Source organism: Cyanistes caeruleus, chromosome 6 (genome assembly GCF_971803275.1).
Source record: "Cyanistes caeruleus chromosome 6, bCyaCae1.hap1.1, whole genome shotgun sequence".
NCBI classification, from domain to species: Eukaryota; Metazoa; Chordata; class Aves; order Passeriformes; family Paridae; genus Cyanistes; species Cyanistes caeruleus.
In genome coordinates this window covers 43,963,738-43,991,007 of record NC_141706.1, presented here as the reverse complement: position 1 = coordinate 43,991,007, position 27,270 = coordinate 43,963,738, and the positions used below count along the sequence as shown (strand labels likewise).

Below are 27,270 nucleotides of genomic sequence, written 5' to 3'. Positions count from 1 at the left end.
CTACAGCTGTCTTTAGCTCTTCATTCCTTACAAACCCTTTGTGGTCTCAAAAATTAAGCATGGTCAAAGCTTAGAGGTGTCCACTGTATTTTGGCTAGTCTATTCACTTTCTACCCTATGTATGTCTTTCACCACTTTCAGCCTCCTGCCCTTTTTGTCATCAGCTCACATCAGGTTCCCAAGAGGGGGAAGAGCAGGGGGTGAGAAGAGGCCAAAACACAATAGAAAGAAAAAATGGAAAGTTGGGGGAAGGGAATATTTGCTCTTGTGCTGTTTGAGTCCATCTAACAAGCTCTGTTTTGCTTTGATTTTATGTCTGTGCTCTCTTCGGAAGCCTTGATACCTTCTTCCAAGATGGACAGAATTTGAAAATACAAGAAACGGCTGGGAGGATACATTTGAGAAACAGCTGGAAAGAGGATACATTTGAGAAGCAGCACATAATGCAGTTGAAAAAAATTATAGAAAGTGATGTTCTGAGAGGTTATCATGAAACAAAGTGACAGTGTGCTGCAAAAACATGTTTACTACATGTTTAGTCCTTCTGAAAATGCTGCCAGTATTGCAGCCTCTGTGCTCTGCTGAATGCTAGTAGATACCAGAGAGAACTGATTTTTACATCTTTAAATGCTGTGCTACCAGGCATTTACTTCCTTTTTCAGATTGTACTGTTACACATGCTTGTTTAAGATACCTTAATTTTTAATTTTTTTACAAACCTGCTGCTTTCCACAGAATGAAAACAATGTACTGGGGTTTTATTATTTGCAGTAAATAAAGCATTTATAAACTTGTCGAAGAGTATTCTGTGTATTTGTTACTTACTTAGGTAGATGGTATGCAATTGTGGATTCTTTCCTCTGAAAATAATGCTTCCATTGAAAGGTGTGGATGTAGCTTTGAAGTTTGTACAGGAAAAATTCCTTAGTTGAGCAGCATCGTGATGGGTTTATCACTATTCATGTATGTGGCTTTTGAAATAACACTGAGATGGACCAGCTTAGATATCCTCAGTGCAGATGCTGGATCTTGTGTATTTGTACTGATAACAATGACATCTTTACCAGCTGTCTGGCAGATATGCTGGTTTCACTTTAGATGCCTTAAAAAGGCTGTCATAATATAATTGCTTAGACAATGGCTGATTGTTTCTTCACTGCTGTCCAGATTTGTCGCTATTGGATTCTAAAATCATAAACTGGCAAAGTTACGTAGGATGCTTTAAAACAGCTCTTGACTTTGCTTTAGGAAGATACAGTCAGGGAATAACTTTATACTGTTCAGTGTGACATTTTAAAATCTTCTTTGACTCACCATTAGTATCCTTGAACTGCCTTCTGGTTGGCCTGTAAAACCATGGAACTTCTCTCTTGCTCGTGCACTGCAGGCTACAGAAGAGTTGAGGCAGTGCTGACATAACCATCTCTGTTCATCTGTCACTCTCTGTATATGGATAGGACCATAATTTTCCATGCTTCCATCTTTTTGTTAGTTGTTTTTTTGGTTTGCATTTTTGTTTGTGTTTGTTTTGGTTTGAGTTTTTTGAGGGATTTTTTGCTGTCACTAAATGGAAATCATGATACTGAAACACCAGCATCAGGGTGTCTTGGCAGCAAATATCATACTCAGTCCTCACACAAATTCTTGTCTTCTTTTTGTTTTGGAATATATCTCTTATTTGCCCTTATAGGATGAGGACTAGGGTTGGTTGGCATGCCACTTTCAGAGAAGTGTCATTTGCACATGAAAGTACCATTGCTGCTTCAGGTTGATGATTAGTAATGCAGAACTATTCTGCACCATGTCTTGGGTTGTAAAACCCAGAAATTACATTTTCCAGTGTTAAGTCACAGAAGAATGCACAATTTAAACATGGTATCCATGTGTCTGCCAATCTTTGTAGTGCTTTTACCACACATGTTCATTCCATCCACACTGAGTTAAGTACTGTCATGTTTTTTTTCTGAAGCAGGTTTAGGAGTACTTATGACTCTAGTACAGTAGAGAGTCAGAAAAGTGAAACAGTTCTGAACCATCATGTAGAACATGGGATGGCAGAAACGGAGTTGTCAGTTCTAGTTGCCAAACAACCACAGTTCCTGCTAGCTGATGTGCCCCTGAGCATCCTTTGTTACATTCCTTAAAAGCCAATATAGAAGCTATTGCCATGGAGTCATCTTGCAGCTAAATCATTGGAAAATATACATGCCTGTGGTCTGGCAGCAAAGTCCAGCAAGAATAGCCAGTGCAAGTGGAGCCCTAGATGAAGCTGCAAAGCTCATATGGCTTTGGAGCAGGATTTCTTTGTTCTGTTCATCTTTCACCTTCTGCAGGGCCAGAAGAGGCTGTGTTTATTGCATTTGCATTTTGGAATTATATATCTCCCATTGTATCATGATTAGATTTGACAATGTATTAATTTTATGGGAAAATAGTTTCCTTGTATGGGTCATAGTCATTGACGTTTTGGTACTTGGAACTTGGTAGTTTTTAATGAAAATGAAAAGTAGTGAGTTTGCTGAAGTTTAGATATTGAGTATAACATAGTTTAAAAGAACCTGAAAATAATGGGATGTGTTCGCTTGCATAGAAAACACATGCAAGCAAAAACAAGGCTATAGAAATCACTTTCAGCTAAAAAATTAAAAGTTTTGCATAGCAGGAATAAGTTTCTGTCTTTTGGACCAAAAAAAAAAAAAGGTTGTCTCCCTTCAGGAGAAAACTCAAGTATTTTGATGTCTTACAATTCTTGACATTGTCTCTGTTGCATCCATTCCAGCACATCTTGGAATGAATGGTGCAACAGTGAATGCAAAAAAACTACACCTCTGAAAGTTTATGTGTGTTGATTATGGTTTTAGGATTTCTTATGCAGATCTTTCTCTGCACATATTTTTAAGATGTTGTATTTTCGTACAGATATACCACAAATGAGACCAAAGCCACACTACGTAATAGTTAAGAAAGATGCTGAAACCAATGAGGCAATATATTGCACAAAGGAACCTTTCATTAAGGCTCGTGTTATTGTCATTCGATGGTTGGTGTCTTTCTGGCTTGAGCCAAAACCTCATACAGGACCTCATATTCCTGGGATGGAAGGTGAAAATGTGCCAAAGAATATTCAGGTAAAACCAAATACACAAAAATGTATTTCTTTTCACGTTTTTGGTTTAGTTGTTATGTCAGCAGTATGCTCTCCTCCAATAATTACAGCTAAGGAACAGTTTTTAAAAAAGGAGGAATTTCTAAAGAAATTATATGTTTATTAATTCACTTTGAAAGGACCTGCAATGCTGCTTTCTTTTTTCAAATTCTGCAATTTGTTTTTAATCTACTGGACTTTAGAAGCCTTGAAATGCAGTAAATTCTTCTGTTTGTTTTTTCTTTAATTATTTGTGCTGTTTAAATTTTACTTAAATTGTACTGATTTATTGCTATACTGAAAATGAACTGTGGAATATTTTAAATTTTTTTTTCAGAGAGCGGCTGCTAGCATGGCTTCAAGGGAGGATAGCAAAAATGACAGTACAGATAAGCAGGATAGAAATGCAGAACCAGAACAATCTCATTCTAATACAAGTACTCTAACAGAGAGAGAGCCAAGTTCTTCCAGCCTCTGCAGTATTGATGAGGAGCATTTAACTGATATTGAAATTGTCCGGAAAGTCTTTTCTTCTAAAAGAAGCAATGTTAATTTTCTAACTGAGATTTTTCGACAGGTAAAAAACTCTCTTTAGAATGCAAGAATCTTGATTACTATATTGTATATTTTTATTATGTCATGGGTTTTTTTCAATAGCACTTGTTAAGCAGAACATTATACCAAGTTACAGGTTTTTTCTGTCATCTTGCTTTCAAAAATCAAAAAGCTAAAATTCTGAAATATTTTCTGTGTAGAATACCCCTAGTTCCTGATTTTTCTAATTTTATATCTTGAATAACCAGTTTAGCAACGTTTAACTTGGACTTCACAGTTCCTTGTAGACGGGAATATTTAATCTTTTCATACATCAACACTGTAGGTATTAGAACTTGCAGCTAACCATATTAACATAAGCCTCCTGTGGGAGTCTGCAGCTGTTACAGAGCTGTTTTAGGAGCATCCAAATGTCCTTTCCTTGTGTGTGTTCATCAGACGAGTAGGACAGATGGCTATAAAAGGTAGCAGCTTCTGTTTCTGACTTCACTGCAACCAGAAATGTTAGCTGAGCATACTCTAAATTGTATTTCTCTACTGGAAACTATTAAACAAATTTAAACTAAGAACATATGCCAGAATATGGAGTCTTTATTTATAGTAACTTGGAGTTCAATGTGGGAGAATAGAACAAGATAAACTTTCTTTCTGCCCCATGCTATAGATCAAAAGACAAAGAGAGTTTTCTCTCATAATAATAGTAGTAGAATAATAGAAAATAAAAATATACTAAAGTTTCAATGCTTTAAACTGCAGAAAGCTGAACATTTTAAAACTCGTTTATTTAGATAAAGTAAATATTTTTTAATGAGGCAAATAAATGTCAGTAGCTTATCCACATCCTTAGTACTGAAGAGCTTGGACACATTACTGAAAGACGTAGCAGAATTACCCAAAATTCAGCTGACACTCAAGAGTTTATGGGGTCTTGAATCTAGAGTGTAAATTATCAATGGTCTGCTTTTCACTGTCCCCACAGTGAAATGAAGCAAAGGCAATTTTCTTCACTCTTTTCACGAGTGAGTTTATTAGATTAATTGGATTTAATGTGCAATTATTAGATCTTATTTACATCATTATTTATCCAGGAGTTTTCAGTGTAAATTAATTTCTAATATACAAGATGTTTGTAATGTTCTTAAAACATTAGGACTAAGTTATTCTTGTCAAGAGTGGTGGAAAGATGATTTGTAGACAACAAGTTTTATGCATTTTAGACTTGAGGGTACAAAAAATATATATATGGGCTTGCAGAAGAATGTTAGACTTGATGGGCTTGCAGAAGAATGTTAGACTTGATGAGCAAGTATATGACTGAACTTGTCACTTTAATCCTGTAGTACATAGCTGAATTCTTTTTACTGTGGTAATGGTATGAAATACCATTCACCAGAGTGAACATACTGCCTGTGTTAGGTGGGCCCTCCTTAAAGATATGGGCAACTAGTTTTCAACAGTCACAGCACAGACCTTGTAAAACTGTGTATTAGTATCTGTTCTTCTAAATTTATAATTAGGGTATCATGGTCCTTGATAACTGTATTTATAGTTAGTTAAAATCTTACTAATGTTGAAAGTTTCTGGTCTATGACTAGTTTTTACCAGCACAGCCAATACAGAAAAACTTCTGAAGAGGGCACTGATCAGCTATCCCACCAAGTCATGATTTTTAGGAACAATAATACTGAAATCTTTTCAGGGAGTCATTTGCTTTAAGGATACTGTTTTGTAAAATCTTAATTAACTAAAAATAAGAGGCAACTACCAGTATTGTGTGTCACTTGAATTTTTCCTAGTCATTTAGAGCTGGTTTAATTCCACTTTTCTAAATCTCTGAATGGAAGATGTAATAGAAACTTCTGCTCATTTGTTTAACATGTTTTGCTGGGTGCTTGGGTCTTAATTTCAGCAAGCTAAGTGCTAAGTAGATATGTTCACATGAATTCTTATCTCTTTCAAAGTATTTCTTGATAAGATATTTTATTTAAATGTGTGGGGTTTTTTGTGTTTTCAGTTTACATATGAAGAAAGTGAGCAGACATCTAGGTTTGGCAATAGTTTGTATGCTAGGATGCTATGCTTGCTGTATTTTTCCACCTTTACCTCTTACAACTTGTACATTATAGAACCCAATTTATTTCAAATATTGTAACAGTGTTTTGTTTCTTTCTTTCTCTACTCAAAGGCATTTCTGTTGCCAATATGTGAAGCAGCTGCCATGAGGAAGGTGGTAAAGGTGTATCAAGAATGGATTCAACAGGAAGACAAACCGTTATTTATGAAAGAGCCTGAAGAAATAATGCAGTGCACCACTGTAGATTGTGATGAAAATGTTGACCATAATTCATTAGAGAAAGGAAAAGAAAGAGAAGAGGTAAAATATTATTTGTTAATATTTGTTCATTAATCTGCCAATAGACAGATAAGTGGCTTCCTTGATAGTTTATATGAGGTTTTCTTTGGTATCAGAGCATTTATTGGGGAAAATCAATGGTAAAACACTGTATAGATGAACAACCAATTTTATCCATTATTTGTAGCTTTTTTAATATGCTTAGTTCAATTTAAAATTTCTTATCATTTTATGAACTGTTTTGAAGATGTGGATTATACAGTATGCCAACTTTCAACTCTGTAAAAATTATATACAAATAAAAGGATGACAAAAATAGTAGTTACTTCATTCAGGTACTTTAACATAATTGCTACAAGCCTCATGAAATATTGTTGTGTCTCAGGTGCATTTGCCAGCTGTTGTTTATTATTTAGTACCTGTTATATCCTTTCTCCTTTAATATAAAGCCAAAATACTTGTCTAAAAATCATTGGAATTTTAAGAAAAACTATTTTTCAGGAAAAAGGAATGAACTCCAGTCATATTAGAAATTCAAACTGGACAAGAAATGGCTGTTATGAAGATGCTTTGCATAAAACATCAGAAATTGATACTGAAGAACAAAATGTACGAGCTGGAGTGCAGTCAGTATTGCAGGTATGAAATAGACTTGGTATTTAATTTTATCTAAATTATGTATCTAAATTATGTACCTAAAATTCTTGTTACCAGCGCATAAAGAGTGGAATGTAGTACAACACTGCCACCAGGGAATCCCATTCATTTCTAAAGCATCTCTAAATTTTAAAATTTTTCTAAATGCAACAAGTATGATGATGAATGTTAGACAAATGGGACTGGTTCAATGTATCTTTATTGACCTGAAGTAGGACAGTGTATAGACCAGTGCTGGGTAAAACAATAAAGAGAAAAAATAATCCTCCTGCTACTGCAACATCTTCAAGTAATTCCAATCAGGTGTTTTATGAGAATGTTTAGAGGCTTTTTTTCTTTTACGCTATTAGTCACAAAAGCCAAAACATCCAATCCTATAGTTTTTCTAGTCCGATTAGTAAGGTGCACAGGGTTTTTTTAAATCTTTTTCTGAATTTACAGCATGTTTGAAAAATTTGATGAGGTGCCATAACTCTGGTGATATCCTTAAGGAAAGCAAGAGTTGCAGTTGTACCCTAACAGAAGTTTTTTAACAGCTTCTAGGCAGTTAATTTCTCTCAACACAAAAATTGTGTTAAGTTCAAATGTTTAGCAAAATGCTTCACTGAAGATGACGCTATGGAAAATTGGGAGGGTATAATTTGAGGGTCTTTGAAATGCTCTTATGGTTATAAAGTGTGTGCATATGTCTGTGTGCACATACATTCGTATAGGTGGGTATATGATTCTAGCCTCCAAAATATTCTTATATCCAGCAGAAAATTGATTCTGAACAAAATAAAATATAATGTGCAGTTTCGACTTTACTATGTGCAGTTCTACTGTGTGTGACCATGCTAAATAAAATTCATTTTTACTACAGCTTTAATAATTTTATGAATAGGGTTTTCTTTTGTGCTGTACACTGTTATATATATAAAAATAAACTTTGTAATTAAAATCACTTTTAAATTCAAATACATTACAATAATTTAAGCTTCATAATCTTTGTTTTCCACTTTTTAGAACTTGAGGTGTCACTGAGAAAAGAAATATGAAGTACCTGTATCTGTTTGCAATATACTACTAAGGCTTATACCTCTGACAATATCTTGAAGATTATTTGTGTTGAAGTTTTTTAGACAAAGGTTCATTTGACTACCAAATATCTTTTTTTTTTTAGCCTGAAACAGACTCAAGACATCATTCTAACCCAGTACCATGTCTCAGTTTGAGAGATTTCCTGACCTGGAACCACGTTTGATTTTCTCTGTGAATCATTAATCCAAGACTTCTGTCTTGAGTTTTTTTTCCCACTTAGTGCTTGCATAGACTTATTTCTAGGCATTTAGAATAGGTTAGGTTCATTAGTTGAGGCTAGTGAGTGTGAAACTGCTTACTAATAGTTTTTAATTATTAAAAATTCAAAGCTTTCAGTAGAGGGAAGTTATGACTTTAGTACCAATGGCTTCCTGTGCCTGAAAAAAATAATTGAAAATCTAGGCCTGAGATAAAAGTGCTTTCTAAACTTACATAAAAATATAGTAACACTTCTGTAGCTGCTTCTGTAGCTCCTACAGTGTCCTTGCCTACTTTTTTTTTTCATAATTTTCATTCTGAAGGCCCTAATTCACTGCTCACAGAAGTCAGTCACTTTGGGGAACGTGTCCAGTTTCCTACTTTTGGTAAGCTTTACTGATCCCAGTGGGATGAATGCTTCACTTTCTCAGAACATAATACAGGCTGTGTCATGCTGAGGGACACACTGTGTACTAGGACTATTTCATGCAGTTTACCATATATTGTACTAGTCAGTTCCTGGCTTACAGGTGGAACTTTTGTGCAGTGGACTTCTTGCTGAGACATTTTTGTCCATCATATTAAACTAATTATACTAGGTAGTTTGTTGAACCATCCATCTATGAGAACAAAAATACACAAATAGGTTTTGTAGAAAAAATGAGGAAAAGGTCAGTCTTGTTGCTTAATCATTACTTCAGACTAACATATTTAAACATACACTTCTGTGTGCATATGCAATCTTTACTAAAAAAGATTTTCTGTTATAGATTTTTTTCTTCCTGGTTCTACCAACTGAATTGCAGAAAACATCAAAGTGCTTCAGGATCATGACATCCACTCTTTTCTGTTTACAGGTTTTTATAATAAATTCTTCAAATATATTTTTTCTTGAACCTGCAAATGAATTCAAAGCTCTGCTGGATGAACACACTGATATGTGCAAGCGCATTCTCAATATCTACCGCCACATGGTAGTTCAAGTGACCATGGACAAGAAGACATGGTAAAATGCTAATGCTTTTATCTTAGATTATTAGTTCACAAAACAAATGCAAAAATTTACTTGATAGTAAACACAGTAGAGTGGTATTGGTTATATGAACCAGTTCCTCTAAATCAGTAAACACATGAACTTAAACACCATAGACAACTTAGCACAGTGGAGGTTATCTGCTTTGTTAAAGCCTCTAGTAAGCTCCTAGTTAGTTTGTGGCAGCTTAGATCTCAGTGCAGAAAGCTGGGATATACAGGCTGTTATTAAAGAGCTGCTGCTGATTTTTCCAGGGCATTTTGGTTATGTATCAAAGTGTTAAAATATTGTAACATATGAAGCTTCACAGCCTTATTTAAAAATAAACAAAAAAGCCCCAGACAAGCATGGATAATTATTACAATCAGATGTGTGTTGTTCTTGACCTGTACATGTATACAGGTGTCTGTGTACTGTGTAAATGTGTCATGCCTTTCCAGTGCTTACAGTGCCTAGCAAGTACAAGAGACCCTGTTTTAAAGGAATTTCTGTTATTTCCCACTCCTTTAAATAGTAGTCTATAATCAGGTACTATATTGCCACCATTCTCCATTACAAGAAGTAGCAAGGGGATTTCACATGTCTGATTTATTCAATTTTAACTTGTCTTGCATTCAATCTGTCAGTAGTATTTCCTGAGCTCTGAGTAAGTAAAGCTGGCTCTACGTGTCATGTGAAGCTTGTCTGCTCTTCTGAGGAGCCAATTTAGGTGCCCACTGGGAAAGTTGGGAGTGATAATAGTAAACAGATTCTACTAGATTGATATTTTCTTTTCCAGTGTCAAATCAATGTAAAGAAGCGACTCTAGACCACAAGGGCAAAGATTGTGCCACACAAAATAATTGATGAACTATGTTAATAATAATGAAAAATTAGCAAAACTGTAATTCATAGATAAAGAAAAAGCTCAGACTGAAAATACAGTTAAAACTTTGCCTTTAATCTCAGGCCATTGAAGGTGAAAACAGCTGGATGATTTGGAAAAAAATATTATAGGGCAACAGGGATTCCTCACTCTTAAGTGTGAAAAAAGATTGGAATAATTTCTTTTGCAAGAACCAAGTTAGGCTCTTTGTAGTCATTATGACTTTTTGGAATGTGTTTGAGCAAATAAGGCTTGATTATTACCATTAAAAATACCTTGGTATATACAGAGGTGTAACAAAATGGTAACTCTAAGTTTAATACTGTTTTGCAGGGAGCAGATGCTGCTTGTGCTGCTCAGGGTTACTGAATCTGTGCTGAAAATACCGCCCCAAACTTTCTTGCAATATCAAGGAAGAAAAAACTCCACTTTAGCTGGAAGGCTTGCAGGACCTCTTTTCCAGGCAAGTAAACATACACTTTTATTAATTCAGTCTATTTTTCTTGAATAGATTGGATATGGCAACTACTGTTGGCTAGTTTGTCATCTTATATCACTGATATGTTATCCAGATAATCTGAATGATGTGGGTCAAAGAGCTGGTTACATTTGCTTCTTTTTGTCCTATATTTTATGACATTGTGACAACAATATTTGAGATACTGTAAAATTCAAGAATTGCTCTCAAGTTGAGTTGGAATAACTGGCAAAGATAACTGGCAGTGTGTACTGTTTTAGCCTGCTGCCATAGAAAAGTTAGGTCAGGTCAGCATGAAATCTTCTGTGTTATCCATGCCTGATGCATTTTTTTTATTATTATTTCTTAGAGAGCTGTAGCAAATCCTTTCAAAGTTAATAGTTGCAAAGTTTGCAGAGTGCTGTTGTAGTGAGTTGTCAGTGATTAGGATCTGTAGTCTCCAGCTACTTTAGCAAAACAAACAAGAATGCACCGGAGAATGGGTCGAAGCAGTTGTTCCTGTATCCAAGTCAGAATTCTGTGTGATAATTCATTAAAAATCTCTGTGTGCTGGTGAGAAAAAGAATGTCAGGACTACACAGAAATTTCTGTGGCAGTTTGAAGTTTCCTTTGAAATAGCAACGTCTGAATGATGTCAACTTATGTTCACAATCCAACTTTTCTCTGTTCTTTTAGACTCTTATAGTAGCTTGGATCAAAGCAAATCTAAATGTGTACATTTCTCGAGAACTTTGGGATGACCTGCTGTCTGTAATGTCATCGCTGACATACTGGGAGGAGCTGGCCACTGAGTGGTCGCTGACAATGGAGACACTTACTAAAGTACTAGCTAGAAACTTGTATAGCCTGGACCTTAGTGACTTGCCACTGGATAAATTAAGTGAGCAGAAGCAGAAAAAACACAAAGGCAAAGGTAAGTCAGCACAGTATGGACATCATTTGAATTTGAGCTGGTATTGGGCACAGGATAATTTTGGTTTCACCTTTTTTTGTATACCTAATTAGATATCTCTGTCACCTGAAATAACCCTGTTTCTTTAAGGTAAATCTACTTTTTAGAACTACCAGAACATGATCATGTTATTTCTGCAAATAGGCACATATGGAATGTAGTTCTTAGAAGTGTGTTGAATTTAAACTAAAATGTTACTCTGTAGTGGATTATGTCTTTCTCCTTTTATCAAAGCAATTAAATAGTTGAGTCCAAATCATAGCTTCTTGAAAATAACAAAGACTACTCAGCTGAAAACCAAGCCATTGCAAGCACAATTGGAATATTGATCCTGAAATCTTGAAAGGTGAAATATAAGATGAACATAGTTTTGTTTGATATTAATAGATCACTTGCCCATTGTGAAGACAGGTTTTGTTACAATGACCCTGTGCACTACTTAAGAGAAGTATAGTTTAATAATCCATGTGAGTGGCACCTGTTTGTAAACTGATTTCTAAAAAACGCATAAAATACTCTCTGAAACGTAATATGGGGAGAGGAGGTGGCTGCTTATAATGGCACAGTTCTGGAATTGATGAGGCACAGGAAGTTTGTCTTCCTGGGTAGAGGTCTAGATTGGAAGTTGCAAAACCTGCATTCTTTTCTCAGTTTGGAGACAGACCTTCTGCGTGTGACCATTAGAAATCACTTTGTGTCCACTTTTGTAAAACATGGTAAATGATAATATTCTCCTTTAAAAAGTGCATTGTGATCTAATGGTGAGAGGCAGGATTATATTTAGGATGAGTAACAAAGATGTAAAAACATGTTACTTTTAGGCTACTTTTTATCTCTTCAGTCAAACCTGAGGGAAGGGGCAATCTTAGGGTACTATCTTAGGGCTTAGTGAGAAGCAATCTAGGTGAATTCCCTCTCTTAAAGAAGATGTTGCTGTAAGCTTTTTTTGCTAAAAACATTTCACATGCTTCTATACCTCATCTTCATCAGAGTCATTAGTCACAGTTTTGTTTGGGTTTTTGCTGTATCATAACTGGACAGAAATACATCTTTCTGTAGTTGCCCTTGAGAGGTTGTTTCAGACCATGCAGTTTTTGTTTACCACACAGGTTTCTTCTTTTTCTTACTAAAAAACACAGGTTAAACAAAACAAAACCAAATGTCAGACAAAACCCCAAACCAAACCAAAAAGAAAAAAACCAAAAACTGACAAGAAAACCCCAAACAAACAAACCAAACAAAAAACAAACAAACAAAAAAAACCCCAAAAAAACCCCAAAATCAAAAAATCCCAAACCAAACAGCAAAAAAAAAAAGAGTAGTCTGGTATAGGATAAGAATGTGTACAATTATTTGAATATATGCTTAAAAAAGCATTTTGAATCATCTGTGCAACATGAGGAAAGTTTGTTAGCCTTCAGTGATAGAGAGTTTCAGAGAAAGCCTCCATTGCTAAATGTGAGTTGCAGAGAGTCAAGTCCTGCTTTAGAATTAATAGATATCATACAAATTATGCCAAATGTCTTTGCCTATGTTTATTTGCTAATAATAATGAATATATTGGACTAGAGCTCACCTTTTCCAAAAAGATTCCCCTTTAATGATTGTAAATGTGTCAGTTTAATGGTCAGGATTATTAATGATTAATAATGTCAGGATTATTAATGAGCTCAAGCTGGATAAGGAAATACATTGCAAATATTCTTTTCTTCACTTTTTTTTTACATCTAGCTGTTTTTGATAGCTTCTCATATGAACTTTATTTACTTGAATATAAATGTCAAGTTGAATTTGTTCCATCTTAATCTTACTATAGGATTTTCTGACAGTTTTCAAAGAAACTTGTTTTCTGAGCCCATCATCCAATTGTTTTTTTTGCTTTTGCATTTTGTGTAAAATTATGTTATCTTTATTTCATGTTTCTCAATGTTGCTAAATTATGTGGAAACCCATCCCACCAATGTTAATGTTTTGAAATGTATGACTCTGTGTATCTTACTTAGCAGGAGCAGCAAAGGAAAAGTTTCATGTGGTATCAGACTACAACCTGTGTAAGCTCAGGTTTTCAGAGAAGAAAATTACTGTAGTTTAACAGCACCAACATTTCTTAAAAATTTTGACTATCCCTCAGATTTAGTGCTGGCTGAGCTTTTGAATTCTTGCTTGCTTTGGTAACTTAATTTATTCCATCCAGCTTTAAAATTTTTTGAAAGAACACACCTACGGTCATCCAGTGATAGCAGAATAGAAGTGAATCGATTTGCAATGTTATTTTTGCAGGAGTTGGGCATGAATTCCCAAAGTCTTCTGTTGATAAGTCCTTTTCTAGAGGCTGGAGCCGCGATCAGCCTGGACAAGCACCAATGAGACAACGCAGTGCAACAACCACCGGCTCTCCGGGAACAGAAAAGGCAAGGAGCATAGTACGGCAGAAAACAGTTGGTAAGTATCTGTAAGAGCTGATAAAAGTGACATTTGAGAAAGGGTAAGGAATTAATAACTGACTTCTGTAGCAATCTGGATAGCTTTTTTCCACAAAGGTGTACTATCTATAATGATTTACACGTTAGTTAAAGCGTAAATTATACAGTCTTATGTGCTTTGAGGGTAGCTGAATAACTTGTGTTTACTAGAATTATACTTACTGCAAATGAAAGTAATGCAGTTAATATATTAATTCTTAATGAATTTGATCACATGCTTAAGCTGGATTGGAAAATGATATGGTTGTGTGTATATGAAGGAGAAGACAACTGGAATGGTTTGAACTATGGTGCTGATAGGTGGATAAGAGAAGGTTTCTTAAGTGTGTGCTTCCATACACTGCACAAGATGGCTTGAATATTTTCAAACTGTGCAAAGGAAAGTGGGGAAAAATATGTGTAAGTCTGCATAGTTTATAAAATGTGCTGTCATTTACTGTACCCTGAATATTGCAATAATGAAAGATTGACACAGAGGCATGCAATTCTCCATTTCTGAAGTGACCTATTTCTGAATTTTATTACTTGCAGATACTCTTTGCTGTGTTATAAATGAGTTACCCTGAACAATGCTTTAGGTGAACACCTCAAAAGAAGACTCTTTTGTGTTCACATGGTTTTCTTAGAGTATGTTAGCAGGAATTGGGCTACAAATTTCTTTACTCTGTGTCATCTTGATTATCTCAGTGCTATTACTTATGTGAAGGAATGTTAATCTAGTTCTAATTGTGTATTTAAAAGAAGAACCTTTTAAGGATTATCTCTTTTTTACTGTCTTTATAGTAGTAGTGGCTTTGGTCATTGTGTTTTGTTGCTTCACTGATACTTCTTGGAAGTAGGTACATTCTGACAGTTTTAAAAATTTGGGATGCATATCTGAATATATAATAGTTGAATATATAATTATGCTAGCTTTTCAGAAATTAACATTTTCTTTCTTTTTCTAAAAATATTTGAAATTAATGTTTTGAAGTCACAGATGTTATTTAGACAAATTTTCTATTTGACTCTTCCTCAAAATTCTCCATTTTAAATTTTTTTTTATCTCATAAAGCTTATGTTGATGTGGGAGAATTAATTGTCCTATAGGGCATGCAGAAATGAGAGAAAATGAAGTCCCTACTTCAAAATTTCCTGTCCTTTTTGCACATTCAAATGCTGCACAGCTTTTCCTGTATCTCATGCTGACAGCACCTAGTTTTCCTCATGGATCACAGATACTTTAAATGTAATTTTTGCTTCTCTGTAGTCTGTGATTAACTGTAATGGTGATTTTGTTTTAAATCTTAATTGTCTTAACAAGATAGAACTCATGTTAAAATTTGTCCTTTGCAAATTGTTAATATTTCAGATATTCTGTCAGAAGGTTATGTTGTTTGGTCAATTTATTAATGCTTTTGTTTTGCTGCAGTTTGAAAGATGGCTATTTATATGATGTTAGCCTTGAAATGACTGGAATTTATCCTAATCAAGCTATATATTGACCTGATTAGCAACAAAGTAATCTGATTTTTGTTTCACTGCACTTCAGCTTCCATGTTTTTGTTCCTTTCCTCCAATTATCTTACATATTTGATATTAATAAGCAAAGTTTGCATTACTGCAACCAGTTAAAGTATCAACTCTATTCATGTTGTAGAATACCAACTGTGGACAAGCATCCCAGCATTGCTAGGACGATTTTAAAAGACATTAAGTCCAAAAAGAGTTGTCAGATACAGAATCCTAAACTCTTCAGTTTTTTTAAATGTTAATGCGGAAAATGTTGCAAAATGTTACGTATATCTTACTGCCTCTTCAGTGTGCAGAGAGAGCTGTTCAGCTGCTTCTTAATTTGTGCTATTAATTCAGGGTCAAATAATTAAAAAATAATCACAATAAGTAAAATCTAGAACATTGCTGGTCAGATCTTTTCCTTCAATTTATCATTAGGTCTGCAAGCTAAGTGTGGAATTGCATCAGACCTTAAATATGTTGCATGATATGTAATTTGTATTACATTCCCTTTGATTGCGAGTAATATATACTCGCAATATCTGAGTAGGGGGGATGTGCATGTTGAATATTTGATGGTAAGAAAAAGCTGGAGTTTCTTTTTCATCTGTTTTATGTTGTACACGTTTTGGTGTACATCTTTGCACCTCTATTTTTTGAGCCATTATCATGCCAGCACCAAATATGTGTGTGAGCATGTTACTCAAGTAAAAATCAGTGTTTTTGATATGCAGTGTATACACTTTTAGCCTGAACTTATATAAAATAATTTTTGGAAAGGGCCTTTAAGCATAGTATGCAGTATGGGTTGAAAAATCTGTAAGGTTAGATACAGGAGTTTTGGCTTAGGCAGCAAGTTCTAGTTCTATAAAAATACTGTATCAGAAAGAATTTACTTACCTGTTGTTCTGCTTTTATATAGACAATAGTGGAAGGTTATAAACTATCAAATATCTACATGTTCTGATATTGTCTGCCGTCACCTAATTTAATTGAATGTAATATGGTGGGAAAAAATCCAGTCAAATTAGAAGGATCACTTTATGTTAAGATTTGTAATCAACACAGTCTCCAATATCAAAAGCTTGATTTATTTAGAGTAATTTAGCCTGAAAAAGATCATTGATATTTACTGTGTGGTTTTTATTTTTTCTTTTGCTTACATTCATTGTAAGATTCACAGTGATGAATGTAATGGATCTAACTATAACTGTATCCTGAATTTTATTACTTTATGTCTTAAATTGATACTAAAGCCTTACACATAATTGCCTTTTTGCAAAAAATAGTTTCTGTTGTACAAAGTTTACTAGAGTATTGCTTCAGTCTTAAAAGGTCTGTCTTTCTGAATTATTTTTTCAAACTGAATTTAAGACTCCACTTAAGTTGTGCTGCATTTGTCAAATGTATTTTCTGCTCAGTGTGACCTGCCCAGGTTATCTGCATGTTGTTATTAGCAACAATTCTTTAAGCTGGTTTAGAAGTGTGATGTGCTCAACTTTCACTGCACTCCATTCACATACATTTGATTCCCATGCAGATCAGGAGCGCTAAGATCCTAAGTGAATATTCCATATTGTTCTGAAAATATAGAGAGAGAAAAGCTCAGACTGATTAAGTATTGCACTGACGATATATATGCTAGATAGTCTGAATTTTCTTCAAAGAATTTTATCTGCAATCATTTTAAAACAGTTAGCAAATTTACAACAGTATGAAAAGAAGCTCCTTGAAGCAATGGATATTACTTTAAGAACTTCCAGCATACTTGAGGTTGAATGCAGTATCAGTTCTTGCTGTGTCTTACTCTGACAAAGAAAAGCAAATGTCAAAGATTCATTTAAATCTATTAGAAAAGCTGCAGATATAACCTTGACTGTAATACCACAATTATTACGTACATTTTGTATTCTGTAGGATTGTTGGCAGGATGTGAGATATGAAAAGGTGGATAAACATCAGTTTGACAAGATTTATTCAGTATCAATTAAAAGCCAGACCCCATGAATAAAAAAAATTAATGCTTTTCATTGTCAAACAGTTTCACTTCAGTAATTTCATTTTTGATGTGGAACTATAATGAGCTTTATTGCAAGTTTCTCCACACAGAACTGATCATTTTCTCCTTATGATTTTAAATCTCTTTTGGAGAGCATGAATTCAAGAGTATGGGTATATGTATAATACAGAGATCCATTTTCAGCATAAAATCAAAAGAAACTAGCAAAATACAAATGTAATACAAGTTACTTTTCTGTTAAAAAAATCAAATTCAGAGTGCTTGTGGAGTAACTTTAACTTAGATTTTTCAACCCCTGATGCAGTGGGAAAATGTGTTAATTGGCTTCTTGATTTCAAATGCAAAATCTCTGTAATCATCATAATAAAGGCATTGTTGCTGCTTTACATAAAAGTTGAAAACTCGGAATGTCTTACGTGTCCACTGATTTTTTTTCTTTCTTACAGCTCTGCCAATATCTGCCGTGCTGAAATGTTTTAATTTTTGAATTTTCTTCCTTTTTATCTTTGTTTTCTCTGTTGCTGCTTTTTCTGTGACACAAGCCTTTCATTATAGTCACTCTTCTTTTTTCCTTCCCCACTTCTTTCTTTTCCTTTTTAAAGCCATGAGAAGCCGATCCATTGGTGAATGTGCTCTGCCATCGGCCTATATACGCAGTGCTAAAAGTGCTCCTGTTCTGATCCATACTTCCAAACCCTTCTTGCCTGATATTGTTCTCACTCCCCTTTCTGATGAGCTTTCAGGTAGTGCCACCTCTGCTAATTTCTGCACCCCCTTTATCACTTTTTTAAACCTTCTGCTTTCAAATTCTGCTAAACCATTAAATTTTTCAAAGTAAAAATACTTTGGGGATGGTGGGAGAGGGGAAGAGATTAAGAATTAATATTTTGAGTTTTGTAAGACACCATGCTATTTTACAATTCATTCTGGAACTGTTAGAAGTTAGTGCTGTGCCAATGTTTACGATCATAAAAGAGAAAATTTGAGAAATCTCTTTGCTTTTCCAATTTATTGGTAAGCATCAATATAATACCTGTCTACCAGAGAATACAACTAATCTAAAATTTTTATTTTTGATGAGTGAGGGAGGGAAAGGAAGAACTGAATTTTACTTTAATTTGCCATTTACGTCTTTCTGTGTAAATTTTTTAATTCAGTGTCATAGATGTTGTGTGAACAACCATGATGATACACTTTAGCACTCATGAAAAAAGAATATGGTATCATATAATATGCTTAGAGTGTTCCTATTTTTCATTACTCTATAAAAACATGAAAAAAATCTGTAGTGTGCAATTCTCAAGTGTGATATTTTCGTGTTTTTTTTCAAATGATACATTTTTTAGGATTGTGGTTTTACTCAACATTCTGTTCGGTCCAGCAGGGTGGTTGGCTACAAGTTGGACAGTAGCTTACTTAGGATATTTTTCTTCGAACAAAGAAATTCAACAACTGGAATTAGCACAGACTTTAAAAATGCATGTTTTCAGATAATGCAGTTTTTCCAGATATTACCTGGGTATAAATTTGTCATGTTAAGGCTGACAATCATGTTATGCCTTGGTATCAATGAGTGGAAAAAAAATTACAGTACAGTGGGAGGATTATATATAGTCAAAATGGCATACAAATATAAAGACTTCATGACAATAATATTTTTATAAGATATTTTTTTCTTTTCTGTCTCTCCTGCCTGTCTTTGTTACCTGAGAAGTACCAAGAACTGTATCTTCATAATTGTATTTTGTCATGTGTCACATGTCACAGAATTCTTGTTGTGAAACAGAAACTTGATGCCTTAGTATTCAGTTTGAAAACATTATTGAAAAATCAGGTTTGAAAATCAGTATTGAAAAACCAGATTTTCACAATGAACAATTACAAAGTATTTGAATACAATGCTTGACACCACAAACAAAATTTAATAAAATACAAATTATATGTAATAATTAATAAAAGTATGAGTGCAAAGAGTATCTCTTCTGAGATACAAGTGATTATAACTTAGAAGGTAGAGCTTTTTCTAGGAATGGTACATAAACTTTTAGAAAATGGATCTTACCTGGCCATAGCATTGTTGGAAATAGTGCTTAGTGAAGAGCTTAAGAACACCCACAGAAGGGTTATGAGCTTTCACAGTGAAATATTACTTCAGCATCACATAATCACTGATACTTAATTACCCTTTCTTAAACAAGACAAAAGTGCTTTTTTAGTCAGTTTTATCCATGTTTCTGAAAAGTCCTGGCTTGCATATTACTTCTAATGTGTCCCAGATCTGATGGTTCTCTTGCTATTATTCTTTATGTTGATACTCATCCAATCCAAAAACTGCATGACCAATGTAATTAAAAAAGTAAAGTGACATTACAGACCTTTGTATTTCTAACATAGAAAAGGTCCTAAGCCCTTCCTGGTTTTGATGTCTTCTCAGACAGATGAGTGTTGCAGCAGCTTCATGATGCACCCAAGAATCTTGAACGTTGCCAGAAAACTAAAAAGCTCTAGTGAAAAAAATCAAGCTGTTAAAGTGTTCATGGGGTTAATAGCAGAGAAAGGGAAACACTGTCCACTGGATCAGAGTGCACTTTGCTCTTTTAATTTTCTGCATTTTTGATTATGCTCTCTTTCTTCTTCCTTTTTTATTTAAACATGGAGCTTTATCATTTTCCTTGCCTTTTCTTCTTACATTAAATATATTATTTTCTGAAACCCGCCTGTTTCCAGATGTACAGCATGTAATTTGGGAAGTAATCAAATTGTTTCTATCATTACTGTGCTCTAGGTAATGAATGATGTTCAGCTAGTTGTGACAGCTGTTCATCTTATTACAGGAATATATGAATATCCCTGTAATCCAAAATGACTTTATGATCCAACACAACTTAAAGGAGAGGCCATTTCAAATTATTCCAGAATAATAGGGTGCCTAATATTAAGTTTTTGGAAGTAGTTTTCATCTTCTTTTTAGCTGTGAAACTCATCACTGAAAGGTGGACCCACTGACAACTGGTGAATCTGGGCAGGTAGTCTAACAGAAAGCATTTATGACCAAACTTTTGCCTTATGTACTGTATATTAATTTTCAAAAGTAAGGCAGAAAATCTAACTGTAATTTGTGAGACATAATTTGAAGATCAATCAGTAGATTGCTAAAATATATTGCAGAAGTTCAATATTGACATCCAGTCATCTAGCATCATAGATTATGCTTTTCCTAAGATTGTAATCCCTTCATGTATTTTCTGTTACGCTGTATTTCTATGTGCAGAATATTTGCATGTTTTCAATTAGCAACTGTAAAGTGGAAGTGATTTATGCTTTAAGGTGTTTAGTTAATGAAGTGATTTGGTATAGTGTATCTGTTGCAAATCCACAGTATTTCCAAAACAAACTTTCCTTTAGCCTGTCAGAATCATGGGGAATCCAGTCTTGCACATTTACAAGGTAACTAGTGAAATGACTACTCATTCTGGAGCCCTTTGGGGATTTTCAGGTACAAGACCTGAAATAAAGTGCCAATGAGATGTAGGCAAGATTCCTAGAGGCAGTGGACAAGCTAATTATTTGCAGGTGGGAGATTTTTCCTTATCTGCTAGGACTAAAAGAGTCAAATCTTAACATGAAAGGGAGATTCATATTATGCCTTTACAACTTTGTTCCTTATTCATTGAGTAATGATTATAATGAAATGTAAATAAATCATGATTGTAATGTCAGTATGGCTGTAATTATTGTTTAACCCCAGAAACTCACAGAATGGCTGTGTTCTCTTAAAAAAAAACAAACCAACAAACTATTGAAAGCTCAGAAACATGTTATTTTTTCTCCACCTCCCAAATGGACTTTGCATGATGAAATATAAACCTGCCCCAGTGTTATACAGGGATCTTCTATTAGCACTCATACTGTCTTGTCAGAATGTGTCTCTCCATGAGTTTGTATTTTAGCATATCTATCTCATACCTGATGCTGAAAAGTTTCCTTCTCTTTCTGCCTTCTAGCGGCAAAAGGAGAGGCAAGGTTGATTTAGGAAAGCTGTGATTTTGTGAGATTGGCCAGATGTATGAATTACAATATTTTCCTTGCTGTACCATATGAGGAACCAGGGCAGTGTTTCTCCTAAGTGTGCTCAGGGTCAGACACAAAGGGCCAGCCTGCTGGCGCACAAACTCCTTGGGAGTTTTGGGTGTTCCAGTCTGACTGTACATCTGTGTGCAAGGGTGACCCCTGGTTGTGAAGAAGCAGTTCATTTGGGTTTTTAAATACTCTCTGTGTTTTCAGTGCTGGTATTACAATAAGATTTTTCATTTCCTTGGTTTCTTCATTTTCTACAAAAAATAAATCCTTATTGGTGCAAGCACGTGTTTGTTTGAATATGTGTATTTGTGCTTGTCATGAATATGTGAGCACCTAAAGTTAATTCTGGATCAACATTGAAATGAATTTAGCTGAATTTATTTCAATGTGTGGAGCTGCTTTGTGTGCATTGTGAGTTCTCTGTCCAATTATTTTAACATCCTAGGAGGTCATAATCACTGCATGCATGCACAGCATGGGATTTCTAGGCTACTGCTTCAGATAAGGTTGAGTTTATAATAGATTTGAAAAATGTATACTGAGGACTCAAGATGAGATCACTGTAACATAGTTGCGTGTATTAATATCATATATATTATCGTGCATACTTTTGACTGAATCCTGTGGTCATTTCTTTGCAGCTGTAAGAAATAGCTTGACTGTTACTCCCTGCCTAGGTCAATAGGGAGCTTGAAATAACAGTTCCAACTAGAGAGGGACGCGATTCATTTCAGACAGTGTTAATTCATGTAGTTAGTAATAAGTTGAACAAAAACAATGATGGGAAATTTGTTGCTTATCACAATGGAAGAGAAAAGGAATAATAGATTGTGTTGTATTCGATGATTTTTCAGTTCATGTTTGTTTTCTGAGATGGCTTGGATGTCTGTTCTCTTTTTCCAATATAGATCTCTCAATTTCCTGTCTAATAGCTTCTTTACAGTTCAGTAAACTTTATATGAGGTCAAACTCTTACTCTCAAATTTTAACTTGTTTGCAAAATTGAGCATGGAAATAGCACTTTCCATCTTCTTGGAACACGTGTTTACTTGAGTACAGACATACCTCATTCCTCTGGTTTATATACTTTGTTCAGAAGGAGAATATGTAAAAATGCAGCTCCATCTCTAATATTCTCAGGAAAAGTGCAAGCAGCTCAAAACAGAATTTAAGGGGACTTCAGATTATCAATATTCAATATTACTGAAATATATAGAGAGATCAATGAAGTAATAATTTGAAATACTTAATAATATTTATATCTAGTATTTAGTAATAATAGAAATATTTTAAAATGTAATTACATACATAATTACTTTATTTTAGCTGTAATCAAAGTTAGGGGAGTGAAAGGGGCTTATATTTTGTCCTGATATTGAGTAAATTCACCATTGCAGTCCTGAAGTTAAACCATCTAGATAGAACATGGTAAGTATGTTTATTGTGGCAAATAACGCTTGCTGATGTTCATTTAACCTGTTTACTCTTATTCCTGAATTTGAAAGTATCTACAACTTTTTAAGTAGTAGGTAATAAAAAAAAAATAATCTAGGGAATAAAGGATTCTATCAAAAAGAAGCAAACAGAAAATTGAGTAAACTGGTTTTACCTTTCTGTTTAAGTGCCTATCTCATAAAAGGACTGGAAGGGATAGCAGATAGTTTACTTGTCTGCAAGGGATACTTAGTCTTGCCTGCAGTGGAAATTTGATAGTATATAGTATTCCTACAACATGGTAGGAAATCTGAAGAGATGCATAAATGTTCTTTATTTTTGTGGATGATGTGAAATGAGCTGAAGACACTGCTGTACAATTCCTAGGTGATCCATGTTGGAAGTGCAGGTTTCATTACAGCTAACTATGATTTTTACTGACACTAACATATTAAGAGTCTCAACAGCAACAATCATGAATGTAAATGATAATCACAAATTCTGATCTTTTCATAAACAAAAGTGGGTTTACTCTAATGTTAACTGTTGTGAGGCTGCAGGATGTTTTTTGGTATCAGGGTACTTAATTCTGTAATTCTCATGAATGTTGTATTTGCCTGAGTAAAACTGGAAGAAGAGGGAGAGGTAAGCCTTCATTAGGTATTTAGTTTCATATTTTGAAGATGAGAGTCAGAACATCCTTTTTGGAGAAAAGGGTATATCTTTAAATTGTCTGTTATGTATAGTCACCTTTTCTATATAGGGCCAGCTCTTCCTTGTCGTTTAAAAGCTTTTGTGTTCTCTTTGGAGTTGCCCATTTTTCTGAAGATGTAAATTCCACAAAGGGAGTACTGCTGTTGAGCTAATTTGTATTCCAATAACCATTTCCTGAACAAGCTAGCTGGAATAATATTGGTTGAATTATTGAACTTATTGGCACAGCTCTAGCTTTAACTGTATTTCCAAATGTTCCATGACCTCATTGTTTGTTCTCATGCATGTTAACATTTAAAACTGTGTTCTGATGGTCTAACTCATTTATATTACATTTTGTACTGGATATTATGTGCGTGTGTTTTTAACACTCTAGTATTGGAAAAAGTATTTTTGTTGTATGTGCTAAGAAGGCAAGGTTCTGAATTTTTCTGGCTTTTATAGTCACATAATTAGGATGTAGTGGTAAATATATATTGTCCCTATATGTAAATTTTTGTGCATGTTACATATACCTTTTTCCTACAGACATTGATGATGCTCAAATTCTTCCACGTCCACCTCGAGTCAGACATTTTTCTCAGAGTGAGGATGCTCCAAGTGAAGTTTTTGGTGCATTAAATGAAGAGCAGCCACTGCCACGAAGCAGCAGCACCTCTGACATCCTGGAACCATTCGCAGTTGAACGAGCCAAAGGTGCAGTTCCTGTCATTGACAGTTCATCCCATCATGCTCCAAGCTTACAGAGTTCCACTGAGACCTCTTCAATGCATAGATCCACTGAAAGCCATATCACTGATACAAATAGCAGAGAGTCCTCCTTGGAAGTTGGGGATAGTATTTATGACCATCTTTGTCATTTAATAGGGCCGGTAGAATTTGCAAACACTGCCTTTGAACAAAGCCACTATGTTGACCTTGAAGGTGAAGATGATCTCCTTTCCTCTCTGAGAGAATATCTTATTAAAGAAAAAGAAGAACTTTGCGGTAACTTTGAGATAGATAAATGTGAGGCTTCTGCTCATGAAGTTGATACATCAGTAAGTAGGAATGATAGATTACCACTGGATGGATTAGAAAATGGAGATCAGACTGGTCAATGCACGACTAGCAACACTGTTGTAGAAAGAGCCAATAACACAGAGCTGCAACTAGAACAAAACCCAAGTGGCTTTATAAGTAATATTGCACCTGCTCAAGTAGACTTTTTTACAAGAAATCAAGCGCTCAATAAAGCCAGGCAGTTAGATATTGATAAAAAATATGAAAGCGTGTTTGATCATGGGTCAAGTAGTCCTAACAGCAAAGAAGGGAAGAGATATCTGTACAGGCAAGCAGCCACTGAAACTGATGTAGATTTAGTTGTGGAAGCACCAGTAGCTGAAAAACCTAAAAGTGCCCAGTTTAATGAAAAAGTGACCAACTCGCGTATTGTCCATGCAAAGAGAATTCTTCCTAAAGCACAAGCTGATCCTCAAATGCCTCACATCACAGGCACAAGCAAACTGGCACCAACTAAAAGAAGTATATCTGAAACTGTAACTCATAGGGCCAAAATCATGAAAATAACAACTAAAAAAAGAAACAGCGTTCATGTTACTTTTAGGCCATCTACAGAATCGGTTCAGTTTTATAATCCTCTTGAGAACAAAGAGGCTGCTTGGAAAGCAAGACTTCGTAAACTTGGTGGCTTCAGTAGTAGCAGTAGTGGTAGCAGCAACAGCACTACCAGTGCAAGCAGTAGCTCATCAGCTGCCACAGAGCTGGTTAGACCTGGAATATACAGGCATCTAGATGCAGGCAATGCTGCTTCGGCTGGCAGCAAGCAAGTTAAGGAATCTACAGAGACTCAAGCAGCTGTGTTGCAGAAAGAAGGTCTTGCAGTTAGTCAGTTCCAATGTCGTAGTGCCTTTAGAGCATCAGGTCAGGAGTCGGCACAACAGCAGGGCTCCCTGGGTGGTGTTTATAAAACTGTTGTACATGCTCTTTCGAAGCCGAAGGCAAATGTTTCCCCACAGAGGCAGAACAGAATGCCAGCAGAGGCTCCACTGAGGGATCTGTACAGTCATGTAATGGGCTATTTTGGAAGGAAAGCTGCAGGTGAGCACTAACAGTGTGCAGAGCGCAAAAGGAGAAAGGCAGCACCAGTTTGGCTTAATGCAACTGAAGCAAGCTCTGATAAGCAATCAAAAGGCTTTGGGATGATCACTGCTTTCCCTGTTTGGTTATGCATGCGCCTCTAGCCAGCTGATTTTTCTCCCAGCATAAGTTACATTTACATACTTTAAATTACTAATTTTTCTTTTCAAGATATTTAGTTGAACCTCTTTGCTGCTGAAGACCATCAGGTTAGGGAAGAGGAAGAGACAGTAAATGACCTAATAAAAGATTAAGCCTTGAGACTTTTGAATTTTCATCTACCATGCAGAGCCTTCAAATTAAGCCTACTGAATGATTGGCAATACCTATATTTATCAGAATGTGGTATTCTACTCTGAGTGTAGTTTTTTTTTGTCAGAAGGACCTGGCTCCCAACCAATTAGGCTGAACTAACTGTATTTCTGGTTCATTTAGTGTGTTTTCTTCTTCCTCCTCATCCTCTTCCTCCTTTTCCTCCTCCAAAACAAAACCAGGAAAGAGCCCCTCAAATTTACATTTGGAGGTAATTTTAGATAGTTTAAAAAAACCAGTCTGAAATAGCAATCTGCTATTACTGGAATGATTTCATTACAACAGTTCTGTGAGTCTAATCATAAGGTTTTGTTTTGAGTCTGTTTCAAAACATGTCATAGGCCTTCCTATATTCATTCATCCAAAAGGCTGCAGTTAAATCTTGGCAAATCTTCCATTGCTTTCTTTTTTTCTTGGAATCTTGGATGTTCATGAAGGTCTTGTGATAGTCTTTCACCTGCTAACTATGAGACCTCTGTGGACTGATCAAAAAAAGAAAGCTGCGACTCTAATAAACATTGTCTTAGTTCACATAACCGTAAATGAACAATAAATTAACTTTCAGCAGTAATGCAGGTTTTCTTTTTTCCCCGTTGTTATGCTGGCATGATTAACAGAGGATTCTGCAATGTATCCTGCATCGAGATGTTAATGCCACCTGAGGGCAGTCTCTGTAAGCACAGCACCTGAGAGCGGTACTGTCACGGGTCTCACAAAAATGATTTGCTGCTCTTCAGAAATTAGACTTCTGTAAAAGATATATCTAGGAAGCACCAAGTTTAGAAGTTATTTAAAATACAACATTTAACACAACCTCATTGTTAGAATAAACTACATTGTGGTCTCATAAGGAATGACACTGAGGGAAAAAAATTGTATAAAGAGAACATGAGCTGGAATAACTGGAAGACTTTAAAGGCTAATATCATAAAGTCAGGTGTAACAGCCATAGCTAAAAATTAACAGTATAGTTATATCAAAAATATAATACTAATAAAGGATTGAACTTCATTAATTGTTCATAACCAGCGATCATCTAGAGTTAGAACTTTCATTCCATGTACTACCATGTAATTTTATTGTGTAACATTTTCTTTGCACTTTTCATACTAACTGTATACAGTGCCACATTGCCATTTGTCATTGGTATCTATTACAGCCTAGTTTACTTTTTACACTACATTGCTTTTCATTAGGAATGCAATGAAGAAGGGGCCTGAAGGAATCACATAATTTTTTTAGAATTTGTTACTTACTTGTGATATGGAGGAAGAGCAT

At 35.0% G+C, this 27,270-nt stretch overlaps 1 protein-coding gene across 15 annotated transcripts in view; it reads left to right on the top strand.

Moving 5' to 3' along the window:
* The window catches only part of RALGAPA1 (Ral GTPase activating protein catalytic subunit alpha 1), a 132,032-nt gene that overhangs the window by 22,011 nt on the left and 82,751 nt on the right, over positions 1-27,270 (top strand). For 8 of the 15 annotated variants that reach the window (XM_023927865.2, XM_023927871.2, XM_023927863.2 and 5 more), the window contains exons 9-18: positions 2,920-3,128; positions 3,483-3,722; positions 5,886-6,074; positions 6,555-6,692; positions 8,846-8,994; positions 10,220-10,349; positions 11,040-11,277; positions 13,597-13,758; positions 17,916-18,056; positions 24,070-25,641. In XM_023927865.2, coding sequence (XP_023783633.2) covers positions 2,920-3,128; positions 3,483-3,722; positions 5,886-6,074; positions 6,555-6,692; positions 8,846-8,994; positions 10,220-10,349; positions 11,040-11,277; positions 13,597-13,758; positions 17,916-18,056; positions 24,070-25,641 — 3,168 coding nt within the window. The remainder of the gene's footprint in view (positions 1-2,919; positions 3,129-3,482; positions 3,723-5,885; positions 6,075-6,554; positions 6,693-8,845; positions 8,995-10,219; positions 10,350-11,039; positions 11,278-13,596; positions 13,759-17,915; positions 18,057-24,069; positions 25,642-27,270) is intronic. The other 7 variants (XM_086894106.1, XM_086894107.1, XM_023927868.2 and 4 more) reach the window with 3 other exon arrangements.